The 27325-nt window shown below is 34.9% G+C and overlaps 1 protein-coding gene across 1 annotated transcript in view; it reads left to right on the plus strand.

Moving 5' to 3' along the window:
• Positions 1-27325, plus strand: part of BBS9 (Bardet-Biedl syndrome 9) — a 283769-nt gene that overhangs the window by 39550 nt on the left and 216894 nt on the right. Inside the window, exons 10-14 of the mRNA XM_054273742.1 lie at positions 13920-14101; positions 17328-17404; positions 19538-19591; positions 21461-21563; positions 22517-22621. Coding sequence (XP_054129717.1) covers positions 13920-14101; positions 17328-17404; positions 19538-19591; positions 21461-21563; positions 22517-22621 — 521 coding nt within the window. The remainder of the gene's footprint in view (positions 1-13919; positions 14102-17327; positions 17405-19537; positions 19592-21460; positions 21564-22516; positions 22622-27325) is intronic.

Below are 27325 nucleotides of genomic sequence, written 5' to 3' on the forward strand. Positions count from 1 at the left end.
TTGGCAAATATGCAGTCTGCTTTTTCTTCCTTCTGGGATTAAAAAAAATGAGCTAAAAACTAGTAAAGCCTATAGAGATAGTAATTTGTCTTAAACAGGGCATATGTGTTTGTTTTGGTGGGATTTTTTAGTATTTTGAAAGGGAATTCTTTGTGAGTCAATGTGATAATGATTTTCTTGTACTCAAGAGAGGCCTCAGTCTTAGTTGGGGCCTCTGAGCACAGCACTACTGTAACATAAATAATATTAAGGACTTTAATAGGCATAAAGTTGTTAATCCTACACTGCTGAAAGACTGAGGCGCCTTAAATACAATGTATGCCAATTAATTACTTTCTTCACTTTTATTGCAATAATACTTACAAAGTAAGTGGAGCACTCTGGAACAGTTGTCTCTACAGTTCATAAATGTTCATTTGTATTTTCCCCTTGGCATAATGTCTGTTAGTTCTAATGTGTGACTCTAGCTTTCTGGATAAGAAAAACACTATTAGAAGCTATTTTATGTAAATCCCTTGGGGTAGGAGTAATGATTGCCTCACAAAAGCATTGTGATTCCAGTGTATGCCCCTCCTTATTATTTATGAATTGATTTTTCCTCTTAAAATAATGTGTAATACAGCATTTCTCTATTGCAGTACCAGTATGTAGAAAAAAGATAGTAATATACTTCAACATTTGAGATTAAATTCCAGTACAAACTGCTTGATTTCCATCACATTCTCAGAAACATGGAAGAAAAATAGAACTAAGGAGAAGTGGTTACTTAGAATATTTTGGGTGTTTCTGCACTCTAAAAGTTATGTGTTTTTGTGCTGTTAAATTACACTTTTTGCCTTCTGTTAAAACCTCAGTTCTCTCTGTCAGGATGTTGAAAAATTGCTTCAAAATCTTGTGATCAGAAACTTGAACTGCAGGGAAAATTTTGAATGCTTATCTTATTCTGGGTTTTTCCTGAATATTTCTGTGACTATTCACTGAACTGGAAGTTCAGTTCTTGTAATTGTTATAGAAGTTTGTCCCTTGTTTTGTTGGAAGTTTTTGTTCTGGTTCTGCTAATATATATTAGTTACTGTTTCTTACGTATTTTTAATGTCAAGGGGATTCCTACATATTTCACACTGCCTGGATTGCTTCAGAAGTATAACCACTTACACTGACAATTTCAATTAATTTGAACTGCTTAAGTCTCTCTCTCTCAGCACAAATTTATCTTCCCATGGATAAGCCTGCTTGAGCAGTTATATTTTTGTGTGCCCTGGGTTGTTATCCTTCAAGTTGTGGCTGTGCAAAGACATTCTCACTGAAGCTGAAACTCTTGAAGAAAATGGTTTAGAAGAAGAAAATGGCTCTACCTGAGTTGATTAAAAGCCCCCAAACATCCCCCCACCAAATCCACAAACAGCCCCTCCCAAACCTTTCTGGAGTGGTTTGAAGTGAAACTGTCCATATGCTGCAGCTAAAACAGCTGAAATCTAGGAAAGCTGCATGAAGGAATGATAAGAATTCCTACTCTGCTCAGAATTTCAGTGTTGAAATAGCAGTTGTAAGCAGTAGTATTTGCTTGGTATTCATCATAATTATTATCTTCATAGAATTGACTTTAAAGTACATTCCATTTTTTCCTGCAATTGAGTTTCCATTTTTCTGTTTCATGAGAGACCTCTTCTCTAAGACCTACTTCGTACCTCTGCATCTCCTTTGCAAAGGAAATTTAATAAGCAGTATCTCTTATGCTTACAGATTATAAATGTTACAATTTTGTCACTGATTGATGCTTCTTGAGATGTGTTAAGATTTCTATTTCTCTGTCTCTTTCTCTTCTCACTTTTTTTCACAAGTCTTATTTGTTTTCTGTATCTGAATTATTCTGTCTCCATGTACTTGACCATAAAAGGTCCTTGGAGTAGATTATAATACCTAGACAATTATTTTTCTATTTATTTGACACTTGGCAGAGATGTTTCACAGAGTGCATCTTTTAATGGCTGATTGATTGCACTGAGTATTAATTACTCTGTCCTTGTTGGCCTGAAACTAGAACATTATGTTAAGGTGCATTTGGTCTGAGGCAAAATAGCTCATGTTGCCAGGCTCTGGGATATTTCTGTCACAAACATCTGAGATGCCAGTGTGAGTTGAATTTAAACACATAGATAGAGAATTATATATATACTTATTTAGAGTTTGGATGTAGTCTTGGGAAGGGGGTTCCTGTTTTGATTACTACCAAGATATGAACATGTGTTTTGCCATAGGAAAGCATGAAGCCTTTAAATTGAGGACTATTTTTTTCTTTTTTCCCTTCTGAATATTTTTAAAGCTCACTACTCTCCGCTTTATTTCTTGGTTTTGTTTGTATACAGTCTTCAAGTTATATCTGATAAGCCGGTGAATGCCAAAAGGTAGCTTGACTTTTTTCTTTTAAAATGAAATAGACTGCAATCTTTCTCAAATACCTCTTTTCTTCAAATCAGTGTTTCATGATGTGTCTAATTTTGGTTATTTGTGCTTTTGACTGTCCACCAAGAAATTAACTCTGGTGGTATAGATATGGCAAAAAAAATGTTGATTTCATGTGGAATTCATCAGCAGGCGCAGTTCAAACAGGAAGCCAACCTCAGAGTTTAGGGGGTGTGTTGTGGGAAAGATATTTCTTCCTTCTCTATTCTGCTGGGGACTCTCAGTACTTTAGCACTTTAGTTTATCGCCAAATGTAATGGTTGATTGAAGGATATTTTCCCCTTCAGCCACATTAGAATTTGGTTAGTAATACCCAAAAGAAAAAATTTAGCGCCACTGTAGTGAGGCAGAGATTTGTGAGTTTGTGTTTGGGATAAGTTCACCTGTTCTGAATATGGCAAATTGTGATTTAATTTCCCACATTTGTGACCCATTATTTCAAAACTTGTGGCTTTTATATAGAGTCATTGTGCACACTGTTGTCCTGTGCAGGGCCAGGAGCTGGACTCAGTGATCCTTGTGGGTCCCTTCCAACTCAGCATGTTCTGTGATTCTCTAGTACTTGTCTGTAGGTAGTTGGATGCTTTGCATATGTAGTGCCTCTTGTTTTTAGGAGCTACATCTGGGAATTAGAATACAGTAACCAATTTTATTTTGTGATCATTTTTATCTACCTCTATATCTGTGAGCGAGACTGTTCTTCATGGAAGAAAGAGTCTTGAAAAGAATAAACCCCATAACAATGTGTGTGCCATGTAAAATGTGAGATGAGGTTGCTTTTATTACCTGGGGTTGACAGGTATGGACAAGTTGATGAAAGTAGCTAGAATATTTGCTTTCACTTTCGTTTATTTGACAGATAAATATTATTTACTTGGTAGTGGAACAGCGTGTTTCCTGAAGTGGAAATACAAAGAAGTCTGGAAAGGTTTTTTTATGCTAAAGTAATTTATTACCTCCAAAGAATTAGAATTTCTTAAAATATTAGATTTCCAGCACTCAACCTTTTAGCTTGAGTTAAGCTAGTAAATAGATTTTCATTATTTGAGATGGGGAAAAAATAGGTTTTCTTTTTTAAACAAATGTAACTGTTGAAAAGTCAGGAAATAGAGTAGACTTTATATGGTCAAGATGACAAGCGGGGTTACTTAGCAAGCTTTATCCATGCTTCAACTCTTTATGAACTTCAAGTCTGCCATGGTTTATCTGGAACAGTGATCACCTAAATATATCATAGGGTCTCACAGAATCACCACTGATTCTGTTTTGCACAGTTTGCAATCAAGAAGTAATTTCTGTCTGCAGATTGCCAGTACTGCTTCTCCAAGTGTGATCACTGCAGTCTTGACTGTTGGAGTCATGCCTGAACTCCTAACATTGGTACATGAACCATGAGCCCATTATGACTGTGTCAGATAGTAATATAATTATCAGCCATCTCTTAAAACCAGCTACCCATAGGCTATTGGTGTTAATTTTTTGACATGGGCTGTTCTGTATTTGATTTTGCTGCATTAGAGGCTAAAATTTATAACTTTGATGTTGCATTGTGTAGGCTGAGATTCAGGAGATACTGCAGCTTACTGAATCACTGAAAAATTACTGATTTAAGTTGCTATAGCAGTGTCCAATTTTCTTACTACTTATAAGACAAAATAAAGTGAATCATTACATCTAGAATTTGTAATGTTGTTCTTGTATGAGTCTCTCCCCTTGCATAAATAATAAAGAAGCAGAGACTTTGACTAATGAAGGGACTGAAATTTAATTTTCTATGTAATGATGTTAATAAGTGTTTGAATATTGAACTGTCCCACGTGGTGCTGATAGCCATGACTACTGGACTTTCTCTCAGGATATCCCCACTTGTGTTACAAAGGTGCATTGCAAAAGAGTATTTTACAATATTTTAACACACAAGTTAGTTTTAAAGACAGTGACTTCTAATTTACTAAAGCAATAGTTTCTTGATGTGTACTGAGTTATCATTTTACTCCAACTCTACTAAAAATCATTCACTAAAATGATGAGTGCCTGCAGAAAAATTCCAAGTGCTTTAACCCTGGGTTTGAAAGAATATGTGAGGAAGGCTTGGGTGGGTTTCATGACCTAGTACCTTGCTGTGAGTTACAATACTCTGTTCCTATCCAGTCTCTCCCCATCAATCTGCAGCTTGACTGCAAGTCTGAGGATTTTTGGTGACTGAGAGAGAGATTTTCCCTAGACCACCTTCAACACATTTGAAGCATAGGCCAATGGACATGTGATGCTGCACTTCAGGGTTGCCCATCAGTTTGCATTTTGAAGGGGAGCACTCTGCTAAAAGAGATATTGTGTTTATTGCATTTAAAACTAAACCTATCTTTCCCACAACACCAAACAATAAAGAGTTTTACAGTTAATGCAGTGAACGGAGAGAATAATCTTTTTTCCTTTTTGAAAAATGTTTAATACAATGCTCTCTTGGGATTTTCTGATTTATTAGTATTTCATAGTATTAGAATGGTTGGTAAGAAATGTGTGGTTTGTATACTTACTGGTCTAATGAGGTTTAAAGTCCCTGTAGGGTGTTGTTCACTGGCTTCATAGAACAAGACTTGTGTGTATGAGTAATAGCTTGAGCCTGACATAGTTAACTTGCTTGCAACTTCATGGCACTTTATCTGAATAGAATGATATAAAAAGTCTCTAATTCAGCAACCTGTCTCCTTAAAGAAGAGAACATAAACAAGGGTTTAAATTCTTTGTTTTGACTCAGAATTAATTTCCAGATTTGAACTCATATGTAGCCCAAAAGAATGATGAGTTTAATTTAAATAAGTTAGGTGAATCAAAAATCGGAGTTCACAATTCTGGTGTATAGTCATTGGTTGAAAATGTGCTTTTATGAAATTTTAGCTTCCAATATTTAAAAAAAATTATTAAAATCTGCAATCAATTTGTTAGTGAGAAAGTATTGGCCTGGTCCAAATATGAACTTGAAATTAAAACTTTTTTCTGGCACAGAACTGTAGTATGTTGGGTGGTTGGATGAATGTACTTAATGTAGCTGGGCTCTCCAAACAGTAGAAAGGCAACAGGAATTACAGGAATTTAATTTAACTGGGGAACATGGGGAAATATTGTAGTTGAATTAAGTCTATAAGGTGTGAAAGTGCAATCACATATATGGTAATACTGGGTGGAGTCAAAATAAAACTCCCCTCATTGAATTTTTTTGCTATCCAGGTGCTTGAAAATACTTTGTTCTTCATTCCAGCCCATCTGTTATTCCTTGTTATAACTGACATCACCACAGCTACCACAGCTGTTAAAGGATCACTGTATAAAAATGGCAAAACTTACATATAAACCCTGCGAAACTTAGCACTTATTACACAGTTTTATGGAAAGAAAACTGCAGGAATCAAACTTTATAGTTTGTCGAAAGATTTTCCCTTTCTGTGTAGTAGTACTGTAATAGAGGCAATGCCAGTTATGACGTACAGTATGAACTGTTCAGTTTTATACATGGATATATATATAAATTTTTATTTGAGTGTTCTGTAAGAATGTTGCCTGATCTGAGAAATTAAATGCAGAGATTTCTAGAATCTTTCTGCTTAAACATAATTGCATTTTAAATAAATATTTTTTAAGGGGAAAAAAAGATTACCTCTGTTTTTCTCTTTGCGGATGTGCCACTAGATTTTTGGGAGATGGCAATAGAAAATAAGACCCTTTTCAAAGGTCCTTTGAAGAGATAAATTTAATATGTGTATCCTAGCCACAAAAATATGAATGCAATTTTATTTCTTTTGCTTTAGTAGGATTTTTATTCTGAAAGTGACACAGATGTGCCACATACTATGTCCAGCATATACTGTGATTTTCTAGCAAGCCAGCTTCTATGATGCTAAGCACATGCCCATATTGCCAGTTCTCCTAATTTTATTGCATGTCACTTATTTGCTTTTTCAAAAAAACCTACTTTTTACACTCATATGATTTTGTAAGGGTTTCAACTTTAGAATAACACTAAAAATATTGCTAACTTCATGGTTCTAGAGAAAACCTTAAAAGTGGAAATTCTCAAGAACAAGAAGGCAAGTAACTCCCCTCTAGTATTTTAAATAAGATCCTTGTGTTTAAACAAATACCATGGGGTTATTTTTGGTTAGCCCACTATTTGTGTGTGCCAGTTGTCGTGACAGAGTGGACTATAACTTGTATCAGGTTCTGAACTCTCAGTCTTGGGGCTGGTTATTGAGCAGTGGGTTGGAATTTATGGATGTATTCTGACGCTCTACCCATGAAGGTGCTGGATGTCTTGTTTGAAAAACAGTTTTATGACAAGTTTGAGTGTGTTGATTTTGAATGTCTTGATTATTGCGCTGGTAACCTGAAAGACTTTTTTTGTACAAGGAGGAGCACATGGGACATTTATGGCAAGCTGTGGAACTGAGAGGCAGCAAGCAGTGCAAAGTGCTAGAGATGCTTTGAAAAAACAGTTTTCTTCTTTACCAGACAGGGTGAGGATACAATTATAAATATTGTTAAAACTAATAATAGAAAGTGTACACACTTTTTCCTTACTGAAATGCTGGCGAATTTTGAAACTTGCAGGCAACTGTGAAAAGAAAGAGATGTAAAGTAATTTGAGTTGAGTGTTTTAAATGTTATGTAATTCTTCAGGCTTTCAGAATAAATCTGTTTTAAAGACACATTATGGTTATTGTTGTTCACCTCTTTATAATCTGTGCATGGTCTAATTTTCCTTGTGTACCTCCCAGTATTATCTTATAGGAAGCCAACCATTAGGAATATACTTTATCTAAAATGCTAAACTTAATTAGAGTGTAGATGTTATCAGTGAATCTCCTTGACTCTCTTTTATTTTGGAAGCAGAGATACCAGGGGCCTCTCCAGCTTGACTGTAGCAATATGAACTCTAACCACTACCTGGAAGTGGGAGAAGAGAAGGCTTAGAGGAAGGATAAATGTTGAGGCTCTACACATGATAAATTCACAATGGCATAGCTGTTAGTAGAGCCTTTGAAAGCTGTTACATACCTGTCTGCCTGTGAGGGAGCTTGGGCTTGAAACAGGATGTAGGTTTCACATGAAGAAAGTGCAAATGCAGAAATACACTCTAAGAGAGAATGAAGCATGGAGATGTTTTAAATGTGTCACAGCTGGTCTTAGTTTTTTGTCTTGTTGCTTATGCTGGTACTGTCACAGAGATGCACGATGCAATTTCTCTTGTTTCTTGTTATTTAGAGCTCCGACATATAGGCTGCACTCTTACTAAAGTAATTCAGTTTGCTTGTCGGCCCTCACGTTCATTTTCAATTCTGCTAATGCCACTAAGTGTCTTAGATATGGAACTGTGATACTGAGAAATGCAATGTGTAAATATGAATTTTTCCTTGAATACATTATACTTCATTGCTCTTTATATTTTTTTGTTTAAAGCAAAAATGTATACTTCTGTGTCATCAGGAGGCCTGTGTCATCACTCTGAATATTATGTTTTTATTCTATTTGGTGAGAAATACTAATTTTACTTTAAAACTGCATTTTGGATGGCTATCTGCTGTAATTTTTAAGTAAAACTTTTGTTACTTCTGAAATAGTTTTGATTTTATATTTAAAACAACAAGAACCAAAGTTGGTAATCCTTCAGATAAAATTCTGCATTTTGTATGCAGCTTGTAGCATGAACTTAAATTTCATGCCTAGTCTGCCTGTATTAGTTAATGTGTGGTGTGTGTGTTCCCTGCCTGGAGGGACCAGAAGGTTGTCTCGTGCAGGGATGTGTGTCCCAGGGCATTTGCTGTTAAATATTGTTCTGGTAAGATCGTCTTGTGCCAAGGAAATGACTGTTAAGCTGTTTTAGTGACCCTGGTAAAAAAGCCTGTACCTGCTCCACACAACGTGGCGTGGTGGCGCTCAGGGCTCCCCTGCATGAAAGCTCTGCTGCCCCGCAGGTGGCAGCAGCGCTCTGGCAAAAAGGACCCCCGACCCAAACTCCTGGGAGTAGTGCTTGCTTTTAGCTTGGCAGTAAAAGTAAAAGCAGTCAATTTCCTTTTCTTCTTTTTTTTTTTTTTCCTTTTCCTTTTATTCTTTTTTTTTTTTTTTTTTTTTTTTTTGACGGAAAATACTCCTTTTTATTTGGTTCCTGGACGGCATTTTAGGCAGAGTCTTTTTCAAAGAGAAAACTACACAAAGAGAGCTACAAAAGCTAAAGCCTGCTGAAAGTTTGTCCTGGTGCTGGCTGCTTTGTTGTTTTGCTGTGTAGTGGCACCACGTAAAGCTGCTTGTGGAGATGCCCTCACTCACAATAGGGAGCAAAAGTACCCATATAGGACCTGAAAGGTGATGAATTCTTCAGCCATTTTAAATGGCCACATTCAGGTTTTACTCAGTTTTGGCCCTCTGCATTTCAGTGTTTATAAAGGGATAAATGTTAACATGTTGTTCTAGTCATTACTTATATTTTTAACTGCTTTTCCATTGCTTTTCAAGATGAAATAATTTTTCATTTCCCTCTTCTTCTTGCATGCATTTTATAATTTTTTAAACCAGATTACTATCTGGTATTCTGTTAAGTTCAGCCATCCTAAGGTAACAAACAAATGGGAAAGATGAAGGATGCTTTTCTGTAAAGCAGCTCCTTTATACTATTTAATATAATTACATATTGTTAAATAATTATATTTGAGCACCATGTTTACATTATTTGTTTGTGTGCCCTCTGCAGAGTGTGCAAAGCATACTAAATATATAATATAAATAGCTTCAAAAATTTTTAATTCTTGATAGTAATTAGATTGTCTGTTTTCATGTGTAATAGCAGCATGGGGAAGGCTTACACATATGAGTATTACTTCTAATGTTAGTTAACCAAGATTTTTTAACTGAGGAAAGCATTTTAAAGAAGCCTGAGAGTGCTCTAGAGATGTGCACGACAGTTAGGTATCAGTAGTAGCTTGCATTGAGTCACACTGGATGTACTTTGAATATTCAGCTGTGGGGATACTTGAGATTTTTGAGTTTTTAATATGAGTTAGATAGGCTTTTTACTTTTATTCCCATTAGTTCATGTTAGAAAATTCTTATAGTTAGTTACTCCTAGTCTGATCTTCCTTCAGTGTGTTATCAGATACTTCATGTAGTTACACCTTAAAATGATACTGAAATGGTAGTGAACTTAGAATAATTTAGGTTTTCAAAAGCACTAAACTAAAAAGTGCTATTGAGGTGTGCTCTTGCCTATAATTACCTCAAAGGGTGATAAAATGAGGAGGGAAATGGATTCCAAATTCTTGAGCACAATTCCAGGAATTAGTTTCCTAGTTTAGTAGTTTTTAAATAATAATTATCAATGAGGAGCAGAAAGTAGTGTTGAAGAGAATCTTGTTTTCTAAAATGGTTGGTTTGAGTAATAGCAACTAAGAATGCTTCTGAAATTAAAGTAGAAATTTATGAGCTATTATAAATAATTAAAGCTGCAAATGGTGTCAATGACCAGACCTTGTCCTAAGAGTTGTCCAAAGCTTAGCATGTGTCATTCAAGTAAAACAGAACTACTGATTCAACAAAATAATTGAGTGATCAGTTTGGTATTATATAACTGGAAACATGCAAAGCATTTTAATTTCTTCAAGAACTGTTATGAGCAATTTGTTTAGTAAGGGAAGACCTACAAAAAGCATATGCCATTATTATTACCCAGAATCCAATAAAAGATAGTTTTTCAAATTATTACCATATGTGTGTAGGAGCTGGTTTGTACTGTAAAGTTATTTTAGATACCAGAATAATTTGTTTTATACTTTGAGTTCCTCACTGTTAAAATGTCCCCTTAGATTTACTATTACTCTGACTATTGTGTGATACATAGTAAAAAAAAGAATAGCTTACAATAAAGGAAATTTAACAAGTACTAGAAATTCCAGATTGTATGCAAAATGTGCCAAATGAAGTAATGGTATTTGCAAGGATATTGTGTGAGAGCAGTAGCTGTGGGGAAAGTTCTATAAAACTGTTAAATACGCTTCCCCTCCCCCTACTGTCCTTAACTACTGTTAAAAAGAGATTGAAAAAATAATGCAATTTTGACTGGCTGACAAACATTCCAACAGAGAAATGAATGTATTATAAAAAATATATTAGAACTGCTTACCCATATTTTTCTTATTGTTTTTATTGATGTGCAAATTCATAGACCACTTTTAACAAGGAAAGATTACTGAGAGAGGCTTTTTTATACTTAGGTATGTTTCATGCGGAACAATCTTCTTGGGACCCAGCAGAACACTAACTGAAGCAAAGGAAAATTGTAATTTGTAATGCTGCTTTCTTAAACTAATGCTTTTGTCTCTGAGATAGTGTAGACTTCAAGGGTGTCATGACTATCAGAAAAGCTGGTTGAAATGAGTTCATTTTAAGGTGTAGCTTCTGAATGTGCATTCTGTAATGCTGACTCAGAAGTTAAGCCAAGCATAATTTACATAGGTAAATCACCTCATTAATTTAAATGGATCTCATTTGATAGACTGATTAGCTGCAGATGACTGCCGGCTTAATTGTGTATAGGAAGGGCGGTATTTACAAACCACTTTTGAATGTATTATACTTTAGTAGTATATCATCAAAGATTTATTGCTGACTTTGTAGCGATATTTCTTCATGGCCTTTTCATTTACATTCAGAATCCTCATGAATCTTTCCTTATTATATTAACAGATGTAAACTTTTGGGAAAAAATTTTAAGATCGTCCAAAGCCATTGCTGGACAACTCTAGAAACTGTCTTGTTTTCAGAAGTTTTCTTTATCCAGTTGTAGAAAAAGCTCCTGGTGCTGTTTCTCTTGTTTTGCCCCCCACCCCTTTAAAAAGGCATTATTTGCTATAATTTGATAGCGAAGAGTGGGGCAGTACATTTGCTAGCATGCACTGCCTCAACAATGCCCCAGTTTTAAAGAGTTTGCTGCACCCCTGACCAATATGGCAAAGCTCCTTGCAAACATTTGGCAGATGCTGACAAAACCCTGTACATTGAGTGTTATTTGCATGCTTGCTAAGATTGTGTTGTGGTGCAAGTATTCATAATAGCCTGTCTCCTAGCATTTCTCATATTAGGGAACTCAGGTTTGTCCCAATGTGTTTGTTTTGTGTGACATCCAGAATTGTGTAAGTGCAGAATTTGTGTTTGTGTTGTACAAAGCTTTTTGGACATAAGAAAGTTAGGATGGGCAGTTCTGCATGTAATTAAAACAACAGACCCAATCGTAAGCAAGAAAACCAACAACAAATCAACAACAAATATTCAAGAAGAGAGAGAAACCAGGACTCATGCTTAGTTCCAGTTCCTGCTGATAGTTTACAGTTTGTCAGAAAGTCCCTTTAGGATACAAGCCCCAAGCTCACAGGTCACAAAAAGGTCATGGCATTCACAGGATGGCTGCTACCATAGGTACTGGATATGTAAGTTGAAAATTATTGTTAAGTCTTCCACTTATTTTCCTTCAAGTATTTGTTGTGTGAGTCTTGACATCTCCAGCCTTATGGTGCTCACAAAGACAGATTCCTGTTACCTTTTTGGTAGGGTGTGCTGAAAATTTGCATGTTAAAAGTTGCAGTGGTAGATGGAAGCTTTTCTGTAGCAGTAAGCAGTAGTCCCAAAATAGAAGACTGTTTCTGTTTAAGATGAATTTATATGGTAGATAAGATGAACATTGTGTTTGAGGCCTTTTATCTGTGTTCTATTCCAGAAGGCAGTTCAGATTTGCATGTTCCAGCCTCAGTGAAGGGCTGACTGGAGGTACCTGTTGTCCAAAAACCCCTCACAAGCAGTTTCCATGCATTCATAATTCAACAAAGAGGTTTATTTCTTTCACTGAGTAACAATTGCTTTCTGCAGAAAGAGAAAGCTTAAACTTACGTACAGCAATTACTTTTTTGTATAGTGCCCAGTAGGGTCTTCATTCCTGTGTGCAGTTATAACTGTACAGAGTTCAGATGATCTCAGTTACAGCATAGTTTTTACAGATTATTTGATTGCAGCTGTAGAACCACCATTGGGATTGTGGCCTTAGTGTGCAACAAAAAGACATTTTTGAACAATACAAGTGGACCATCAGTGGTCAAAATTAATCTGTGACATCTGTTGGCTTTTGTAATTACTATTACCATGGAAAATTTTGGATTGAGGTTTTCTATATGTGTGTTCTGGAGCCATGCTACAAGACCGTGTAGGAAACCAGAGAGGATTCTATTTCTTTTACATAGCTACCTGCCTTTTCATTGCACTAGAGGAGGCCTTTAAAGGTATCAGTGTGTGTAAGTGAAAAGAATTTTTGTTAATTCTATATGAATTATAGCTTGAATGCTTACATAAATTCAGTATTTTACAAGGGTTTGATTCACACGATAGTGAATTAGGCCTTCTTGTCCAAAAGACTTTTATATCTAAGAATTAGATTTGATCTTTCTTTGCTTTTTATGGCAGTCATGTTTGATGCAAAGGCAGTATCTGCTATAAGGTATTCTAAGGATGGAGTAAGAGCAAATTACTGGCATGAATGTGTAATGTTGTGATTATGAAAGCGAGTGCGGGCTTTTAATTTAAATAAAAGTAGGCATTTAAAAAAATAAAGTGCTTCTAGCATTTGCTGTTAACTTCTATGCTGGTTTTTACTGTTCAGTTTCTCTTCTGTTAGGAGTAAGCTTCAAATTAAGCAAAATGCTGGCAGCAGTCTCTTTTGTCTCATAGTTTGTTAAATGCTTTCCTGAATCGTGCATTTGCATTGTACAGATCAGATAAGCAAAACGAGTGAGATTTTTGTAGGAGCAATGAGGTACTTTTCCCTTGAGAGAAAAGAGACTATAGTGTAGCTAATAAAACACTCACTGGTATTGATTCAGAGGAGTGTAAGGGGAATGCTCTGGATCTGTGTGGTTTCCTTTTAGATGGATACTGCAGGGAAGAGCCAGCCTGGGTTTGAAGCCAGCACAGTAGTTGCAATAGCAGCCAAAGAATTGGTTAGGGGAGCTATTAATACCATCAAAGCCCAAAAGCTGTCTTCTTTGTGAGCATCTTCCATCTGTTCATGATTTCTTCTAACCCCTCTTTTCCCTTCCTTTTCCCCTCCCCCAGATTCCTTTTCCTGCATAGAAATCTAAATATTGCAACTTCAAAAGACTTAGATGAATAAATAGGTTACAACTGTCCAGTGTATTCAGCTTGTTTGTTCTGATCCTTTCCATTACCTCTCCTGATTGTATGGATTCACAGGTTCTGAGGGCCCTTTTGTCATCTAAAACAAATCCATTTGTAGGTATGATTGCATTGAGTGGGAGTAATATTAATGAAGATATCTTAATTAAGGAATAAATATTATTATTAATGTTATTGCTTCTGTGGTTCTTCCCAATTTCTTAGTAAGCTTTATTTTTTTTTTTCTTGTGCAGAGACTTGAAGGGTGTTATAGTCACTCTGAGTGATGATGGACATCTTCAATGTTCATACCTTGGAACTGATCCTTCAATCTTCCAGGCTCCTAAGGTTGATTCTAGGGAAATAAACTATGAAGAAATGAATGCTGAAATGAAAGAGCTTCAGAAAATCATCAGGGAGGCCACAAAAGCACAAGGTATACTTCTTTCTTTTTCTATATTTTTACACACCTTTATTCACCTGACTTTTCTTTTAGCATTTTAAAATATTTTAGTTTCAGTCTTTGCCCATTGTTACATTTCTGTAGAAAATTTAGTATTTAAGATTAAAAAAAATAAATCCTAGACAGTAAAGCCCTCGGATAAAGGATTTTTTCTTTTTATTTTCATGAGGGTGTAGGAAGGTTAAAGTTATTTACATCAGGTTGCAGATAATTCTCACTAGTGCAACGGTTCAGAATAAAAATTGATGGTGCAGGGACTACCCAAAAGCAAGAAAACTTGAAGAATTTCAACAATCTGATGTAGTTAGGTTTCAGAGAGAATAAAGATATTGCCAAATTCAGTTTATTAATACAAATGACTTTTTAAGTTATGAAATTAACAAAAAATGACTTTTTTAAAAGCAACTTTTCTGTTTGACTATTGAAAAGCATACTTGTAGAACAGAATGACATATCTGATGATAGTAAATTCTGGAATTTATATACATTGCTAATAACTGGCATTGATTTTATTCAAGTAAGGGCACATAATTTCTACAGAGATCCCTCAAAGTTTAAGTTTTCATAACTGTGTTTTTGAACAGCCTGGTTTGTGCAGGGAATTGGAAGCATGTGATTTTATAGGAAGCTATGGATAAATCTTCAACAAATAGAAAGAACAAATTAATTTTTTTTCCTTCATGATAGATAGCACGTTCTTAAAATGAATTAAAGAAATAGTTATTGTTTTCTAGGTGAAAAAAACCCCAAAAATCTTGCCGCTGAAATTCCTAGAAAATAAAAATTATTTATCTGCAAGCATGAGTTTGATTCTATAACACAAATGTTTCTTTGTTTTGTAATTACATGTAACTTCATCCATTATCATGGTAGACTTATATCAGGATTTTAATTTTCTGAATCCAGTAATGTGTTATTTAAGCATACAGATGTGAATAAATTCCACTGATTTTTACCACAGTCCATCCTTATGGGTATTTGACAATTTTGTCTGTCTGTCATAACCAAAGGAAGGAAAAGCATGGCTGAAAGAACAAATCAACAAATTTGAAGTGAATCAACTTCAGCTTGTTTATTTCAACATGTTGTCTGGAAATTCTAAGGAGAGAGAAAGAAACTGTAGCTGTCCTTTTAAAATTTTGTAATAACTGTCATGAATTATAAATTTACTATAATTATTTTTGATTTTTTCCACCATTCTCTTTGCTTAAATTCCTTTTCTTCCTCAATTTGTCTAATCTGATTGAAGTGGTGTTTTCAGATGGGTTTTTATGGATGCTCTTTTGTTGTGGAGAGATGTCCTAATGATGGTGTGTTAGGCTTTCTTTAACTGGATGTAAAACTGGATGTATGAGAACATTCTTATATAACAAAACATTTTACTTGTGAAGAATACTTGTCAATTTTGGGTGTGTTGGCTTTGTCTAATTTTGCTTTTTTTTCTTTAAACTTCAGCATGAGCCTTGGTTACCGTTAATTTACTCCCGAGCACAATCTTCAAAATGACCCGTTGAATTTCTTGTCTTTTGAATTCATCCTTGTGCAGTCAGAGCTTGTGTTGTTTTGAAAATATTTGCCCTTATGTGGAAATAATTTTTCTTTGTTTCATTTTGACTTTCAAACACGGAAGGTATTTAGAATTAGGTCATTGTATTACAAAAACTTAGGGTAGTTATTTCCATAAATGTCTTGTATTTCTGTCTGGTGCTGACCATTAAATTGTTGAACTTAAGCTGTTTTATACATTTAGAAGAATAAGGATTTACAGTATAAACTGATGAAATATTTAAAAATCTTAACTGTTATACTAACTTAAATCTAATGTTACTTGCATCAGTCTGGATGACATAAGTGATTAAACGTGTTTTGGCTCAGTTTAATAGTAACAAAAAGCTGATACTTACATGTAAACTTTGATTGTAATCTCTGTTGTACTTCTAATAGAAAAATGACTGTATGACAGAGGTTGCAATATTGTTAGCTTGAAGAAGCAACCAGAAGAGAAATGGTTCAGAAGGGATAGAAAAAGAATGGACCATGCTGAGCTATATGTAATTGGCAGGACCAGTTCTTTGCAATTGTGGCAGTATAAAACAGTCCTAAACTTCTTTTCTAGGTGGTATTGGAGAAATGTGTTTAGGTTTTGCTTTTCTCTATTGTGGTTAAAGGACGCATTTCTCTCTGAGCACAAGAAAATGAATACTTATTTTCTGTCTTCATCAAAATCTTTTCCCTTGACCCTCTTGTTAGAAAGACATAATGTACTACTACTTCTAGGTCATTTTCAGGACTGTGTGTGTAATAAAATTGTAGCAGCTTTCTGAATGTGCTAATGCTCTCAGTTATTCAATTAATATGCTAATCGCCCCTTTACATCAACTCTTTACTCGTTACTTTAGGAACCATATATTTCCTGTTCAGATTTTTAGTTTTCCAATACATTTAGTATGTTAAAAAATAGAAATGCGTTTCAGAAAAATGCAAATATCCTAGGGCTGTACTTCTGGACTCTTAAGAGGTTATGCAATTCCTCAAGGTTTTTAAGGATTTAATTTGTATCTTTTTTTTTTTGCATGTGTAAATTGGCATAAGGTTTTGTATTATGGATTTGTAGCATTCTTTTGCCTTGTATGTTGATAGTCCTAGAAATAATCTGGTGACTTATTTTAGTTAAGCCACATGAAATAGTCTATACATAAAACTTTGATATACCTCCTAATGCAGAGGAATTTGCTGAAGATTAGACTGTTAGTCACAGAATCTTTCTTTGTTTAACATATTCACTATAAAATTATTTATATGAAAGTGCCATGAGATGTGTGGAGTTATTTTGGAGGTAGTTATTCATTGTATATTGGCATATGCATATGAGGATGAAAGTTTAAAAATACCTTAAAAATACAGTCTCTAAAGATCATGGATATTAGGTGTAAAATCTTGTTATAGAATGCATCTAAATCCTTTTTCATACTTAAATTAGAAACCCAGAACAAGATCCAGGTTTAGGTTGTCTGTAGATATCTAATGAAATTGTGATGCTTTTTTTGATGTTTCCAAAATCATACACATTGCTATTTTTTCTTCACACTACTAGGTGTAGAGGTCTAACTTTCAGACTTGATGCTGTTGAAATAGTATTGTTTTTAGGAATGTAGCTGAATGTTTCTTAAAGGAGAACTTATTTGCTTTTTTCTTTAAGATATTTTGCCTGAATCTGAAAAACAGAGAGATGTAACTGTCACTGCAGAAGTTTCACCTGATTTGGATGAAGAATCTGTACGTACCTGCATAAAAAGGAAATTACTCCAAAAACCCCATTGATTTCATATGAGTAAATAATGACTGATCATGCATAGTGATTGCTATTTATATTTGTGTGACTGAGCTTCATGGCCCACAGTTTTCCATCAATTAGCACCCACTTTTATTAAAGATTTAAACTAGAATCATTAAAATTATTTATTTATATTCTGTCTGGAGACCTTTAGATTCTTGGCTGAGCAAACATAAGTGAGCAAGAACTTAGGGTCTGGGATAACTTTGTAGTCGTGAGCAGTGGTAAATGTTGGGGGAAACAAAGTGTCACTCTTGGATCTTTCAAAGACAGAATACTCAAACCACTCAAGCTGCATTCTAATCTTTCTTCAACAAGCTATCATTCAATATTCTTTGGTGTTGCAGCCCAATTACTTTATTCATGTAGTATACATATGTAGTTTACAAAAATTAGTCAAAGTGGGATTTGGGAGAGCTTGTACATAACATACTTGTACATACAAAATACTTGTTGCACTATAACATCTTTAATTATCCATTTCTGGCCACTAGTTTTGGCAAAACTGATTTTTCACAGCTACTTCCTGTTTTAAAAATACATAAGGATATTTGTCTTTGATAAATGGACCTCTTTATAATGTGTGATAGTGTCCTAGCACTTGTCTGTGGAAGAAAGGACAGTGTGACACAGTCTGGGCTAGCTGCAATAATTTTCTCACAACCCTTGGAAGTGTTAGGTGCACAGAATGCTCTAATGCTGCTGTGCTCATTTGCTCAGCCTTCCAGATGCAACTGGTCTGTTTCATATGTGAGTAACTCAGTCTATCAATCAAACCACAGCTTTGAATCTTTATCTGCCCATATATCTTAGTTTCCTGTGTGGTCAGCTTTTCTGTGGGTTCTTTCAGTAGCTGCCTAGGAAGGAAAAATCTGATAAGATACTTTGTGGGGAAGGATCAATAAGCAAAAGTAGGAACAATTTTAGGGCTTCTGCAGTTACATTGGGAGCGACAGGATTTCCGATGCTACTTCTGTACTTGTGAAAAGATTGAAATTGCAATCTGTGTGATAAAAGCAAAGAGGATATAGAGTATTAAAATTGTGTAGATAAGCAAGTGGAGGACCATTCTGTTATTTAATGCTACCTCCTGTGTGTGGCCTCTGATCCAGGAAATCCAGGTAATTTCTGAAAGTTGAATATGGTAAGATTCCATATCTTTATATCCCTGCTATTGTTTCAGAATCAACCACTGGTCACCAGAGAGCGTGACAAGCCTGTCTGAGAGTGTCTGTCTTTTTTTAGCTGAGAAATGTGCAAAAGGTACAAATGAAAGTCCTACTTCTGGAACCCAGAGAGCCTACCAGCTTTCTGACTTCTTATGAAGTTTGCAGAAGTGGCCCTTATTGTACTGTTTTTAATTTACTGTTTTATAATGAGAAAGTATAAGTTCAAATCAGTAATTTGGTATTATATCAGAAGTGAGAGAAGTGTGTCTTTATGATAGTTTAAATGAGAGCATTTTGTTCAACTGTGGTGACTGACCTGTTTCAAAATAAAATAAGATTAAAGTAGACCACAAGGTCAAAATAAATGTTGAAGTAGATGGAATTGCCTGTTGAAATAGAAATTAGCAGGAGTATTGAAATGCCTGCTAGAATTTTCTTTTGAAGTTCCAGGTATATTTCTGATTATAAAATAGTGTGCGATGATTTTATAGTAGATGCTATGTTGTTGTGTTATATAATATATTGGCAGATTGGAAGTCACCTTTTCCTACTGAATAGCAAAAAGTATTTTCAGAATTTGAATAAATATACAGTGAAAAGTAGTGTGCCAATCAAAACAGCTTCAAATATTCATATATACATCAGAGTGTATTAGTTTCTTATATATACTACATTCATGACCTTTTGCTATCCTTTTTGCAGGGAATTTCAAACAGAGACTTCACATTTTCAGAAGGAACTCAGAAATGTGTTTTGTGTATTTTAATCTGTCATAGGAATGATAAGTCCTTTCATGTTAATTCTGTGTTTACCAAGTTGATGGTAGGAAAGTAATATTGCTTTTATTGTGTTTGCTTGTTCATGTAGAACATTGAATTTCATGTGTTTTCATCTTTTTCTCCACAGCAGGCCATTGACAGTGAGGTAAAAGCAGGGGCAGTGCCATCACTCACAGTAAAGGTACTGTGCCTAACTCAAACAGTAGCATTTGAATAGTGGTGGCAAATCATAACAAACCTGTTACTTTCTGTGTATTTCACTTAGAACATGAAAATGAGAGAAGTTTGAAATACAATACATAGGTAATTTTTTTTCTCCTCAGTATGACATGGTGTCATTCTAGCAAGCCTTCTGCTACAGTCAGAAGGTGATTACAGTTTTAATGTTGATAGAATTATCAGTAAGCCATCACAGAAACACTACTTGGGTAGAATGAAGTAGTTTTGGAAGTCATGAGACTATTTTCTCCAATAACAATAAATGTTTGGTTACTCAAATGGGAAGTTTATAATCTTCAGCTGCCTGTTTGGTTGTCAATAAACAAAAATAGACTTTCTTTTGTGAAAACACTTTCATAGCTTTAGCAATTAAAAAAAATGTAGGAAAAATCTAATTAGAAAATTGCAGTTCTTCATGAGAGCTGGTGCCTGTAACTGATTGTAAAGAAAGTGTGTGTATGTGTGCGCATGCATGTGTGTGCAAGTGTAGTTTTTCCTCAGTATTGCCTAAAAAGGATCATTATTTTTACTTTTGACTTTAGGATGATCTCCTAAGAATATTAATGGATTTTAATTTTTGAGGACCTTGCAAGTTCTCTTTCTGTCTAGAGTGAAAAATTCAGAGAGTAACTGAACTGTTTGATCCAGATCCCCTCAGACTAGTGTGGTTTACTTGTACTTGGTCCAACATCTTTCTCTGCACTTTTCAGTGCTAAAAATGATACAGGATAAAACCACTATTCTGATAAAGTCAGTGATAAGTCTGCTCAAAGAAGTTCAAATGAGTGATTCATTTATATATTTCATAAGCTTTTTTTAATGAGAAGACATAGTTAATTCCCCATTCTCTTTTCTTGTTCATGCATCTTGTACCTTTTAGTGAAACAAAAATAGTAAATGTAGGAGTTACCATGAATTCAATTTTTTCTAGAATCTTTTTACTGCGATAACTGGTGTATTGTTAAACCTAAATCAATGTTGATGTTAATTAAGTTAGTAAAAGTAGTTTCCTAACACTTGAGTAATTTTATAAGTAACAATAAGTAATAATATTCTAAATTAATTTAACCTGGCTGTAGTGAGCTCCTTGGTAGACCAGCAATGCAAAATAGGCAATATTAGAAATATGGTCTCTGTCTATGCAGACCACATTCAGATCTCAGTCACCACTATACTTTCATTTTAGATATGAGTTAGGGACACTGTTTTGATATCCATTGGTTTTGCAGTGGAATAGCTGTGCACAATAGAAGAAATGAGGGCCACACTGTGTTTAGCTGAGCTTTCATTATGTGGAGTTGTTGTGCTGAATATCCTGTGTATGGATTTTCTTATTTTGTTTGCAGTAAAAAAAACCCCTAAACTTGAAGTTATTCAACTGCATTTCTGTTTGCAGTTAAAGAAAGTAATTTCTTTGTTTATCTTTGATTTTTTTCTTCTTGGGTTTTTTTTTCACTATCATCACCTAACAAATGCAAAGTTTTATATTTGTTTGCATTATAAGGAATGCTCTTGACACTTGCAGGGTGTTAAGCCCTCAAATAATACTTTAGCTTTAGTTTGTCTTGGTTTAAAATGACAAAGAACATGAGAAATCCTCTCAGGTTTATGTGATCTTGAAAGTTACTGTGCATCATTATTGACTGTGAGTAAATAAGAATTGTAAAATGAAAATACTTGTTTTGAAGTTGAAATTTTAAATCCTTAAGCGTTGTTGCTGAATTGGTCTTTGCAGATTTTTGTATCTTTCTATTGGTTATGGATTTTTTTTTTCTGCTATAGAGATTAATTAGCTGCTTCCTTTAAGTATTCTGTATGTCCCTTGATCTAGATAACAATCCAGAGCAGAGTGAAAGCACAGAAGCCATGCCTGGCCGTGTGTGTGCAAGCTCCGTTAGCTGTGACCTGTGACCAGTTTGTCTTCGATGACTTAGGTAAATTATGGCAGTGCCATCACAGCTGTTGTATTATTCTGTTACTTCTTCTGAGGTTTGAAAAGGTATAGCCCAGCCTCCAGTGAGTGCATTGTTGCAGATATACAGTGGTTAAAGCAATTACAAGTTTGCCTTGGCTGCACTCCACAGCTTCTAGGCACTGCTTGGGGGAGGAAGATGAAGTAGGAAAGAGTGGAGTTGTTTCCTTGGTTGTGATATGATGTGTGACAGGTGAAGAGAGACAGGGTGGCAGCTTCATGATAGAGGCAAAAAAACCCCGATTATTCTGTAGTACTGCTGTAGTCCTGGGTTATTTTGTTTGGCTGACATTTCTGTCTGTATAGTAATGCCAGTCTTGATCTACAAAGAGGGACAGTAAGTTTGTCAACTGGGGAACAGTCTACCATCTGTTCCCAAAGCAGAATCAGCTTTTTGAGGATCCTAATTTTCCACACTCTTGATGGTTAGGCTGCAGGTAGGGTTGCCTTTAAGACTATGTGGAGAAGCTGAAGGTCAGACAAGTGTGTCTGCTGCTTCAGTTGGAACTGCAGGCCATTTCTGCTCTGAAATGGGAAGTAATAGTCCCTGTTGAAACAGGGCTTTACTGACTGCTACTCTCAATTCAAGGGGCAGTTCTTATATTTTCTCAACATGTGATAGAAGCAAATCGCTTTGTAGAATACCAAAATTACAATGTAAATCTAATTTCTTTTTGTATTTGCCATGTTCAGTGTGTTGAATTGTTTTATAGATTATGCTTCAAGGTACTTGGAGGCCCTAGTTTGCCTTTTACAAATTCAGAATTAAAAATAAAGTCTGTACAGTGATTTGATAAAGACGAACTAATAGAGAAATGATCATAATTTAGTAAAATAATTCCCAAAGTGCTAGGAAATATGCTTGCTTTCATTTGGATGCTCCTGTTAATTGATTTAATTTTGTGTTGTTTTTAGAACCAGATTCATCTGAAACTGTGGTCCTGTCTGTCTTTTTGAAGGAGAATTGCTCTCCACCAGAACTAGAAGGAACTTGCATGGTTTCATATAATATACCAACAGGTAAGCCACTGGAGACTTGAAAGTGATGTGCCTTTTTTTTTTGAGGCCTTTTCCCCTATGTGTTTCTTATAAATCTTATTTTGAAATATACTAGAGGCAGTAGTAATTAAAGAAATAATGTTTAGCTAGTCTTCAGTTTTAGTTAATATTTTATGTTGGATCAATTTGTGTAATTGGTCTTACAGAGGTAAAATCAGAAGCTTATTGCTTGGGAAACAGCTGTACCAGCTTTCTCACCCTGTCCTATCAACTTGTTTCTGTTCTGTTCCACCTCTTGGAGTGAGAAGCTGATCACATCTTTATGACTATTCACCCTTCTGGTCTGCCAACAAATGGGATGATAATGCCTCCCCACAGAGAGTGAGATCTGAATAAGCACTGGGAGTGATTATTCCTCACTTCCTTTTTAACAGATGAACATACTCATTCCAAATAATAAACTAAGCCCAAGAAATAGAAACCAACTCATTATTTTATGATGTTACGGTGTCCTAATGATAGAATATGTAAATTTATTCTGCTATCCATAACTGAAGGTTTATTAGCTTAGTGTTCTACACTCAGCCTTGTGAATGTGTCAGACTACTGAGAAGCTGTATTTAGGCAGAGCTTCCATGTTAAATGCTGCATAAACCAGTTTAAGCTGTCAGTTCTTCATTTCTTGCTGCTTGGCTTTGCTCCTGCACCTCCTCCCCTGTTGTGGTCACACAGTCACCAGTTGTTTCTCAGCCAGATTTGCTGATTTGGTTCACTGTGCAAAGACAGAGCTGTGCCAGCACAAATGGAGTAGATTGGCATAAAACAAGTGCATGTGTACTAAGGGCTTCTGTGGAGAGTGGTAGCCTTGAGTACCTTATCCTATATTGATACTTTTACATAAAAATTTTCTTTGTATCACTTCACACTTGAAGCATTGTGTTTATGATGGTAGTCTTGGCTGTGCGGTGTCTGAAATGTTTATTTCTAGAAAAATAATGAAATGGGTGTTTCTAAAGAAAAGGAACCTCTCCCTTTTAATTGGGAACCTGCATGAACAGCTTGTACAACTTCAGTCCCTCTGTCCTGTGATTCTGACTGCATATTCCTTGTGAAATGCTGTGCATTCATAACTGTCCAAATTAGTGATGTGGCCTTAGACAGGTTTTTGGAATGACTGAATAGGTAGCACACTAGTGAGTGTCTTGGATCCTCTGATTTTGAAAGCTTGTTTTTTGTTTTGCTGATCTTGTTTCTGTAATTTTGCTTCCTAAGACTGGAAAATAAATGTATTATTTCTTTCAGGTAATACTAATAAAGCTTAAATTATTTTAGATATTAAGTTGGATTTTGCAACCTGTTTGGTTAGGGAAGTAGAATAGCTAGCATCTTGAATGTGTTTGATGGTTTATATTCTATTAAAAAAAAGAACAAGCAGACGTGACAACTAACATAATTATTAAAACTGAAGAATAAATTTTAAAAACTTATCTTGGTTGGTTGAATTTTGAACACTTCTAAGTAAAGGAACATGATTAGGGTTAGGGCTAGGATCTGCTAATTTTTTTGATATTTATTTAAATAATTAATTTGAGATAATTATGTGGAATTCCATACAAATACAATTGTTACTTGGCCATCAAATCCCTAAGTGTATTACCTAGTAAACGAACTTTAAGACTTTTGTGACTTCATTTTATCTGAACAGAGACTGTTTCCTCTTTAGTTTTTGAAAGATATCCATATTTGTGGCCAAATCACTCTTCAGTCTGTCTCTGTGGGATTCAGACAGCTGAAGCTTGATGAGTCAGTCACTTGGATGGTGTTGCACTATTGATAAATATGGTCTCATGTCTGGTTTTGGCTAGTATTATGTCTTTATGTATTGTCTACTTAATAAATGTGGCTTAAGTTTTTAAACCTCTGTTATATTTCCTTTTTTTAAAAATTTGATATTTTCCTTTTTTTTTCCCCCATTTTGTCCTGTTGCTGCTCATGTGGCAGAACTCAATCCTGAAGGTGAGTGAATGCAAAAATTGCCAAGTTTTATGAGTGGCAGTGTATGCTGAATTAAACAGATTTGGAAGGGAGCTATTATTTTGCCTATTATTTCTCTAAGTTCTTATTATTCTTAGTTTGATGCTGTGAAGCTGTGAATATAGAGAACAGAAAGTCATAAGGACATTTCTTGGTGAAGCATATTGCACTTTCTCATTTGTAACATGGGAATTTGGCATAAGTATTAAGTTCCTTGTACATTGAGATTGGAAATTGGAAACAATTATACTTTCTTATATCTTTTTTTCCCCCCAGGTTTAGCAGCTAGGCAGCTAAATTATATCTTTGGTGCAACTGAAACAGCAATTAGGCATTTTTGCTGTTTGGACTGAGTAGCTCTGAGGATGATGTCACAACATGTCTTCATTCCAATTTCTATTGCAAACATGGTATTCAAGGCTGCAAGGCTGCTTTCTGTCTGAGACTACCAGCAGTACAAAACTTAGCTGTGATTGTAGTAGATAAAATTCACGGATAAGGTACAATTAAGAGACAAAAAATGACTGGAAAATTAGCTTATGTATATGCAGACTAAAAAGAGAAGGGTGGTTTTCAGTGTAGTTGTAGATGTGTTGAAAAGATGCGCTGCTTGTAGAAGATATTTTATGAACTTTAAAAATAAACATATTAAATACACATTCCGTCATGTTTTGAGAAGGTAAAAAAGTTGATTGTCGTAGATTTAGATATCAACTGAAAGGGAGTTTCCAGTTTTGCAGTTTTTCTAAACAAAAGTTATAGATGAATATATTAGAGTCCTATTTTTCAATACTTATGCTCTTTTGAGCTTACTAAGTGCAGTAAAAAGAAGCAGGAAGGTAACTGTTACTGTTCCCCTCCTTTTCTGGTTTCTGGATATTTCAATGGACCTTGAGGTGTTGTACAGGAAATAGATGCTTGAAACATCTCAATAAGATACTGCTCTTGACAAGAATAACTGTTACCCTGTGGCATGTTTCTGCTAGACAAAGTAATTAAAAAAATTAATGATCAATAAACTGTATAAAAACAGGTGTCTATAGTTTGAAAGAATACTATTCTAAAAATTAAGGTTGGATTTTTGTTTTAAGAAATATCAAAGCAAGATGAAAACCTTGTCCTGAGGAGAATATTGCAGAGCACATTAAACTTTGTAGAATTATCTGTGACAAAATCTTTTTTGGGTTGCTGTGGGGTACACTGCACTACCTAAACTCAGAGTCATCAAAACCAGAGCAAATATTAATTCTCTGAATATTTAACATGCCAAATTGGGACATCTGAGTTTTAATACTTTTTATCATGCACATTAATTTATATTTCAAATATAACTGAATAAATGCATGAGGAATTTGGAAATGAAATAGTATCTACAGGGCATGGGACTTTTTATTTTATTACTTTTATTACTTAAGTGCATAGTATGCCTTTAAGTACTAGCACCTTATGAGATAACATTAAACATCATCTGATTTTTTTCAGATTAGAGGAGTATCTGAATTTTTATTTCCTTTTTTTTTCTTCATTATAGTGCTAAAATTGTGTATCATGCAAAGTACCACAACTCTAAATGAAGTGAGATGTGTTGCTAGACAGAACATCAACGGGTTGAGGAAATTGTGCTTCCCACACGTAGCTACTACTTTGTTTCCTTAGTGCCATTTAAAATTCTGAAATACTTTGAAACATTCCTCAGCAAGTTTTAACTGTAGTGATAAATTTTGTTGCAGCTTTTTGGTTTGTTTTTCTTATATGTAACTGTTTCGGATTAATCAACTAGAAATCTCCCCAGTCTCCTCCAAAAGCTAGATAATACCTGATTTAGTTTTGTTTTGACCTTTGTGTGAAATATTGAAAAGTATGTTTATGATGAGGTAGAGTGACAGAAGACCATGTAGAAAAAAGCTGGTCTGAAAAAAGCATGAAAAATGTCTTGTTTTAAATATAAATATATATCAAAATCTTTTTGCCTACTTTTGCTACTAATATTTCCTGTTGATAAATCTCCTTATCTAAGTTTAATACTAAGATGCTTGTGTTATGCTGTCATCAAGAAAAATTTTACTTTTCCCATCAGATGATGAAGATACAGTTGAATGAGTCATTCTAACAGATTATGGGTTTATTTTCAAGTATTCCTTTAGGAATTTTCCTTGGAACCTGGAGATACTCTTAATTTTGAAGACCTGTCTTCAGTTTGAATGAGTCTTCTGCCCAATTTTCTATGATTTTATATTTATAAGCTGCTGCAGAACAGTTACTTGGAGGCTTTATCAGCCAGCCAAAATTGCTGTGAATTGACAAGCACAGGGAATAATCTGAGCCTTATGATAGCATTTTTTCCCTGACATGAGTCTTAGAAGTAATTTTTTCATTGGAAGAGATCTGAGGAGCAGCAAACAAACAAAATTACTAGCAAAACAGGTTTCTTGGATGGCTATTGAATGTTTGAGCTCCATTTTTATACTCTCTGTGTATACCTCTGTGTACCTATCAGTTTCATGACTTTTCTGACACCAGCTTACTTTATTGTCTGTAAAAATCTATTATGTTAAACAAGGTTTTCCTGTAGGTGCTTCATCAGAAAATTGTCCTTAAAAGTCCCACAATCTGTCTTCTCAACAGAGCAAGTACTCCATATTTCACAGCAGTGAGCACTTTTGCCTTTTGCATAGAACATACCAGGCAATC

Source organism: Melozone crissalis, unplaced genomic scaffold, assembly GCF_028551555.1.
Source record: "Melozone crissalis strain CALT ecotype California unplaced genomic scaffold, PUWL_Pcris_2 ptg000016l_1, whole genome shotgun sequence".
Classification (NCBI taxonomy): domain Eukaryota; kingdom Metazoa; phylum Chordata; class Aves; order Passeriformes; family Passerellidae; genus Melozone; species Melozone crissalis.